Source organism: Lingula anatina, chromosome 2 (genome assembly GCF_051362555.1).
Source record: "Lingula anatina isolate TDL-2025a chromosome 2, LinAna3.0, whole genome shotgun sequence".
Taxonomy (NCBI): Eukaryota; Metazoa; Brachiopoda; class Lingulata; order Lingulida; family Lingulidae; genus Lingula; species Lingula anatina.
Genome location: NC_141768.1, coordinates 43,460,973 through 43,468,587, shown reverse-complemented (window position 1 = coordinate 43,468,587; position 7,615 = coordinate 43,460,973). Strand labels below are relative to the sequence as shown.

The 7,615-nt window shown below is 36.6% G+C and overlaps 1 protein-coding gene across 4 annotated transcripts; it reads right to left on the bottom strand.

The window, feature by feature from the left end:
• Window positions 1–979: 979 nt before the first annotated feature.
• On the bottom strand, window positions 980–7,217 carry LOC106155220 (uncharacterized). Of its 4 annotated transcripts, XM_013529946.2 has the most exons (9): window positions 6,971–7,214; window positions 5,855–6,043; window positions 5,238–5,405; window positions 4,683–4,871; window positions 4,000–4,434; window positions 3,460–3,600; window positions 3,018–3,077; window positions 2,529–2,702; window positions 980–1,769 (listed from the first exon to the last, which is right to left on the bottom strand). In XM_013529946.2, exons 1-9 carry the CDS (start codon window positions 7,013–7,015, stop codon window positions 1,608–1,610), a joined length of 1,563 nt encoding a protein of 520 aa, XP_013385400.2. In that variant the 5' UTR covers window positions 7,016–7,214; the 3' UTR covers window positions 980–1,607. The 4 variants fall into 4 exon arrangements, with proteins under 4 accessions (XP_013385400.2, XP_086861142.1, XP_086861141.1 ...); XM_087005016.1 differs by lacking the exon at window positions 4,683–4,871 and having other exon boundaries at window positions 6,971–7,217; XM_087005015.1 differs by lacking the exon at window positions 5,855–6,043 and having other exon boundaries at window positions 6,971–7,215.
• Between the last annotated feature and the right edge of the window lie 398 nt (window positions 7,218–7,615).

Sequence of the window (7,615 nt, the reverse complement as noted above, 5' to 3'; positions counted from 1 at the left end):
GCTTCTTCCCAACGATTAACAAAAATCCACGCTTTTTACCAGCAGTCTTCTAAGTGTTTCAACCCTTTTCTTTAAAATTGGTGATACTTTCTGAAGGATTATTATTGTTCAAATACGAAGGGCCTGTATTTCATTTTAAAGGGGAAATTCTCAACATAAAGTCTCATCTGAATTCCATTAAAAAATTCCTGAAGAAATAAGTAAAAGAGACGAAAGGATACTGACCTGAAATTACCCTCGTATAGAAAAAAATGACAAAGCCGCAAAAAATGATTATTTGAAAGTAAGTGAACGCGATGGCTGTTTATAAATAGCACACGTCTTCCCGTCAAGGTTTTAACAAGTGTTAATTAATTTTGCAGGATTTCTCACTTTTAATGAGCACACTTAAAATTACCTTCATTATGAGCAGTACTAAGCAGAATACAGAATTGTTGATTAGCCCCTTCGTTATTCGCTTCTCATCAATTAGTTATTTTTTGGTTCTCATTATACAGATTATTACACGATATTTATGGTAAGTCAAGGAGTTCGACGGCAAATTGAAAATATCTTCATTCGTGATAATGAAGACAATTCTTTTTATTCATACCCTTCGTGTATACTTTAATACAATGTACAATGTTTTTCTTCAAGCGATATTACAACAGAAGAATCCCTTTGTAGAATTCTGGGGATTATATTTCATACCATGTCAGAGCCTGGTTCTAAGGAGTGAAATCGAATTCCCCTTAAAGTGTTTCGGCTATGGAAAAAAAAACAGACGAAGTTTGATCAGGGATGTAAGGAGGGTGTAGAATAAGTTCCGAACGAAATTGGCGGCATATTATATCATCGAAAGCATTTACAAAAGTACAGACTGTATAGACGCAACTGTTGCTCATTTCCAATAAATAAGGTACTGAAATAAGGTACTCTTCTTGGCTGCATGAGAGATTCTTACTAACCATGCTTTATATATATACAACATTGGTCAAAATGGTTGTCCCACGTTCAGTATCATGTGCTTTTATTTAGAAATGATCACATCACAGGAGAAGATTGTTATACATTGTGATTTTCATTGCAGGTACCATAACTAACATGATTAGCGATACAGAAAATACAAGCTAGCGTTGAAGATATCAATATTTAATACCATTTATTCACGTTTATTACATGTAACCGCCTTACTCATGTAATCACCAGTTTTTTCTTTAATTTATTTATCGCCAGTAATCTGTTGAACTGGTTGCATTCAGCGAGAGCTCCCGGGTAGTTGGTATGATCTACGTAGACCGATAAAGGGGCGGTACCAAAATTATTTGAAGGGGGGTCCGGTTGTTTTAGGAATGACAGACCTCTGATGCAAAGCCGTCTCTCGCCTGCTTGGTGTAGGGTTCTTGGCCTGCTCAAGGGCGCCGAAATTTTTTGGCGTTGGTGGTAATGGGCAAATGGTGTCAGTTGATACGGTTTAGAACTATGATTCGGCTAATCAAAAATTCTAATTTCAAGAGGGAAATATTGGTGTGATTTTGTTTTAAGAAACCAAAGGTAGGGATCAGGACGAAAATCCGCCACTACAACAGCTTCATTGGGAATGACCCCCCATCTTCCCTGTTCCCTGGTCATTCCAGTCTTGGTTCCAGATGGTACCAGTCCTCGAGTACATCCCCACTTTTCAGGGTGGCCATTTTCAGCCGCACCTCTCCTATCAGGTCGTTATAGAAAGGGTCCATGTCATAGACCTGGACAAGTAACGACTTCTGATCCAATTCTTTCTCCTCGCACTGAAATATAAATTAAATATGGGGATTGCCATCATTATAGTCGACAATTATTTGGTAAACTCAGTGAACTATATAAATACGTTAAGATAGAGACTAACTAGTGATCTGACAGAGTTCTCTTGGAAAAATGAAGTGAACCGACTGCACGCGTAAATCCACTTAGATAAATGTCAACTTCGGGCCTCTGAAATATCAAATTTATGGGTTTTGCATCATTTAATTAAAACATTTCTTGGTATCTATTGGTAAAGACAAAAAGCAAAAATCAGTGACAGAGAACTTGAACAACTGATCTCAGGCAGAGAAACGAGCACCAGGAGAGGACCAACTGATATGCTGCAGAGTACCATATTGAAAGTTTATCCATATGATGCCTTAAGATGTGAAAATGAAACTTTGGAAATGGGGTTATTAAGATTCTGCTTCAAAACGGAAACGGCGATCTAACGCATCTTTCTGTTGGAACGTATAATGAAAGAATATTGTTGATTGCTATAACACTTAATATCCACTCAAGGTCACATGAGCTGCAACCAAGATTTCCTGAGGATTATTAATTTTTGTGGCTATATTAATGTTGCTTTAACTTAAGGTATCCTATACTGGATTTCCCCGCCAAATCAATTTTGTTCTCAAGAAAAAAGAAATTGCTTGAAAATTAATTTTTCTCCTACTAACGAATAATCCACTCATCCCTGAACTTGGACTCAATGTCACAAAAAAGACCCCCCATATCTATTAAAATTAAACGAGATCTACCTCAAACTCAAAGCACTGGTGAAAAACTGGGTGTGAGGTGTTGCTTTGTTTGGCGCTCTCCTCAAACACACCATCCGGCAGGAGTCGCACCCGGACGTAAGGATCCGGTTTACTGAGATGACCCTCAATGTCCGCGTCCGGGAGGTCAACCGCGCGCAAGATATTTCCTGTTATCTGCAATATAAAGGTTAAAAGAATATTTATATGGATTATGAAAACAATCAGACTTTTTATTTCACACACAAAACAACCTCCACTACATTTATATTGATCTGTGTAAGGAACACGCAATTTGATAAGGTACATCTACATGTACGTGGATCTGTAAACACTATGCCTTATGACACCAGCATCATTAAGTTGCATTTCAAAACATTCCTTTCTGTCCCCGAAGATGAAACGTAAATTAATGTAAATTTAAGCTTTGAATGCCAAGTGTGACTGTATGAATCCGCACACAGTCCCCGTATGCCATCTTGTATATCTTAATTTTTGTCCATCAAACTTCACAGAAAGCTGTATTTTCCCTGCTTGCGAGGACGAAAATAGCTGGAATTGTAAAGATAATTTAATTACTTTGAGTAAACAAAGCAAATTTTAAAAAATAATAAAAAAATAATTTAAAAGTTTATTTCGTATTGAATATAATACTTGATTAACATAACGTAAAAGAGCGGGTATCAGAAAAAATTACCAAAGTTTTCTTTCATTTAATGTAAACATCAAATATTATTTTTGCCTCCTCCCCAACCCTAAAAAGCTCTTTCCTTTCATTTTTTTCCAGTATTATCCGTGGCCAAAAAATTTCAGATTCTCACAAACATTTGAAAATGTCCCGAAATGTATGTGCAACTTTTTGCTCTCAAAAGTACTAGGTCTCAGAGAAAGCATAATCTCTCGAGTTTTCCTCTTGGGTGATCAATAAACGTACCAAGACACGGTCTCGAATTTCATTGAATTCCGTCAGATATTTGTCTGGCAGGTACACGCCGTATGCCTGGAAGGCGGGTTTACACTGTGCCGACAGGGGCAGGTTGCGCAGGTCCAAGTTGAATATTACATCGTCGAATACCTGCAGCAAAACATATATGACACATATAATAAGGTTAGAAGGCTATTTATCTAAATTTACTTGAACATAATGGGCTAGTACAGGGTGGTATGCATTAGTTACGAGAAAGGAAGAGGTTGGGTAAGGTAAAATGCACGTGTACGTATTATATTGCAGGTGAGCAGGTTTTTGTTAATCGTTTATAATAATTTTTTATTATACATCAGTACAAAAGGTGTAGGCTATTAAAAAACCAACACAAATCAGGATACAATTCACTTTGATACTACTTGTTTAAAAAAGATCCAATCCATTTGACGTCAATTTTGGGTTTTACATACGCGTTTTTCGAGAGCTGCATAAGATCTAAATTTCAGAATACTCAAAGGCGTGGAAAATGTAGCGAGTAATCCCATTCACCTCAAGGATGCCTTCAATTTTAGCCGCAAATTCGATCACACTGTCTTTTGTCCTTTGGTCTACATGAAGTCCTGGAATTCGACGGTAGAATTTTTTTATTTGCTTCTGAACATTTTTTAATTCACCATAACTTTCGTCTAACTTTTGAAGAGTTCTCTCAGCAGGGGCAGCTGGGATAGGAAAAGATTCATCAATCATTCCAAGGGGCGTGATTCTTGCGCTAATGGGCACGCCTTTTCCAGAATGTGTCACGTTGATGTCTTCCCTAAGAATCTGCAAGGCGTGGCTTATATCCTCAATTTTTTGTAACTTAACTGAAATGCCCGGACTTGACCAGTAGTTAATATCTGTCTTTTCTATTGAATCTTCGATTTCTTCTTTCCAAATTGTTTTAATGCTTGAGTTTGTCTCGTCCAAGAATGACGACATCAGTTTCTGAAAGCAATTCGAGTTTTTATTTCTTTGGCACGCAAAAAAAAAAAAAAAAAAAAAAAAAGCAAACTGAAAAAAAAATTATTTTTAGAACTAGCATCAAAATGACAATAAAATACATATAATTAACGGCGTACAGCTTTGGCAAACCATGTTTTCAGTTTCGTTCCCAAGAATACATGTAACGAAAAGATTCCTACATTTATTTCTCGTTGAAAAAAAAAGATAATAAAATCTGTCATCGTTCTTACCGGTAAATCCACACCTAATTTTGTAGATATGCTTTGCTTACACGCAGTTGACTTGAGCGTGTGACACATGGAGAAGACGACGCGTCCGCCATGGGTGATACTGTCCACGAAGTGGGTCCCCAGACCACAGTCATGGTTATTTTGCCAGTTAGAGCGAGGTACAGCGTTCACTGGCAGGGTTTCAGTCAGCTGTACAGTTGAGTATTACATGTAATACGTTCGATAATTTCATAACTCACATCTTGAAATTATTTTGTTCATGATAAGTCTATTGAACATTCTATAAACTGAAACTTAGGTTGATAATAATAACATAAAATGAAAATGTTTAAAAAAATCACCCTAGTAATATTAATAACATAAAATGAAAATATTTTTAAAAATCACCTTAGTAATATCTGTTTAAATGATCAATGCTAAAATATAACTATTATCATTATTATTGTTACTAATGTTGTCATTACTGCAAACTTCGTATTTCACTTTATTTAGTTGTAATGAGAGAGAGAGAGAGAGAGAGGGAGAGAGAGAGGGGGGGGGGGGGCGTTTACTGACCGTAGAAAATTCAATACTTCCTAAGACCACCACAGCATGTCTCTCCTTTTTGACCTCTTGAAGCAAGTTTGCAGACACGTCCATTTTGACCAGCCCCAACTTTGCCCTCAAACTTATAGCGGGAGATATATTGAGAAAACTGCAAACGTCTTCATTCTTTTCAACAATCTGTAATGAAACCATTTTAAACAAAAACATTTTTTTTTTTTTGGTCCAAAAAAGCTAATTTTTAATCTAACTTATTTTGTTAAGTCTCATATAAAACATTAAAACGGGAATAATTGTTAAAAAGACATCATAAAACATGATTATGTAGCACTGAGGGACACAGACCGAAATTCTTAACGAGAAAGTATCGAAACAAGACCAAAGCTTTTTCCACGAGAATATTCACGATACCTCCTCATCCGTTAATATCTGTACGGGGCTCACTTTTATGATTCGTGTTTTTTTTTCTCTTTCACTGGATACTTCAGATTTGACAAAAGTATACGCAAAGGGTTTGTTCTCGGTATCAATTTCTGTTGTGTTTTAAAGGCAAAAATTAATGTAATTGCCTATTAGGGCAGTATGGAATTGAAAAAGCATGTTGTATCTCCTCAGAAACACAATTTGACCTTAAAATTAGTTTTGAGTCCGTCGCCAGGAATGACGTCAGCTCGACTGAGGTCAGCGTCGTCATAGATACACAACGGGCACACGATATCCCTGTAGAAATCGTAGGTGACGCCAAGACGCATAGGCACGATATACGGAATGACAACCCCTTGGCCAGTGACAAAACACTTCTTGTCTACAGCGGCAATCTGAACAAAAAAATGATTCAGTAGTAATTCATTCCGAAAAAATTCCAGTCCAAAACTAACAGTAATTTTTAAAGGATTTCGTTCCTAAGAACCATGCACTATGTTTTATTAACGCCTTGATGTTTTTCATTTTGACAGCTGAAGATTTCATATATACATACGTATCTCCTTTCACTTACATCTCGTTTTGTAAAGGCAGTGTGTAATTTGAGGACACATCTATTTACATTCAAAGGTAATACACACAACCGTATTCATGTCGTGACGCTAGAGTGATTTCTATGTCCCATAAAAGTTGACAAGTTTTGATTTTTTTTTTTTTTTTTTTTTTTTTTTTTTTTTTTTGCGTGTTTATAAATGATCATGACTTCGGGACAATATATAATAAGTGAATATAATGCATCTTTATGGGACAGTGTTTCTACTTTTTTCACCTTTTTCTCAGCAGTTATAATGCAATTTAGATTGCACGAGAGACCAGTGGTTTTCACTTTTAAGCAACTAAATTAATACAATAATAACAACTAGGACCCTGCCATAACCCCGTCAGAATTTTAGCAATTTTGATCTTTACGTACAAGAATGGTTACCTGCATAAACGACATAAGAAACAAAAAGCAATAAGTTCAATGGTATCTTTAAAGGCAGCCATTTCGAGCCCATAATACAATTATAATGACATGTACAACGATCCAGCCTTTGTCAACCCGAGTGTCTATTATAAGGCATGCTGTTGGTATACTGATAATAGAGCATACATGTAGTTTCCAGTTATTTCTAAAACTCAGTGAGAGGACGTGAAACCCCAGCACTGCAAACTAGTTTCTATATTCGCTATCGTCAGTATCACAGGCAGTGAACGGAAAAGATACAGTGTACCCAGACACGACAGAGACTATAAAATATATATGTATGCATGTCACTTACCTCTTGGGTGGCTAACCGAAATAGACGTTGTCCTTTTCGGATCATCTTCAAAACTTGTACAATGTAACTCTAAGCTTATACTCTATTTCTCTATGCCTTGGTTTAGTCAGTTCCTACATCACCTCGGGCACGTGAGGACTACCGAAAGATGCTTGCATCCGCTTTCGCCTTCACTTTAAGTTGCTTATAAGAAGTAAATAACCTATTTCACGCTAAGGTACATGTAACCCGTATCTGTTGGGAAGATATGCGTCATAATTACCACATATACCACAAATGGACCAGTTTCTGCATAGAATACAAATAGTACACAGTGAAGTTGATTTTAACCGCATTTCAGAAAACTTACAAATTTTGGTGCTTTTGGCAGGCAAGGGAATTGCGTTTCTTTTTTAATCTGGGTGAAAATCAAAAGTTGGAATTTGAGGCTTTTATGATGTCCAGTAGAGGGTCTGTAAACGTTTGGGGTCACCGACAGGTTCAGCGGAGTGATTTTGACCGCATTCTTCATGATCAGGAAAACGTTTACAGTTTAAGTTGCGTATTCCACATATTGAAAGAGAAACTTTTCTTCAAAGTTGACCTATACAACCACTTAACATAAATTATTTGTAGTTGTTTCAACTTTAGTAGCATGTCATCCGG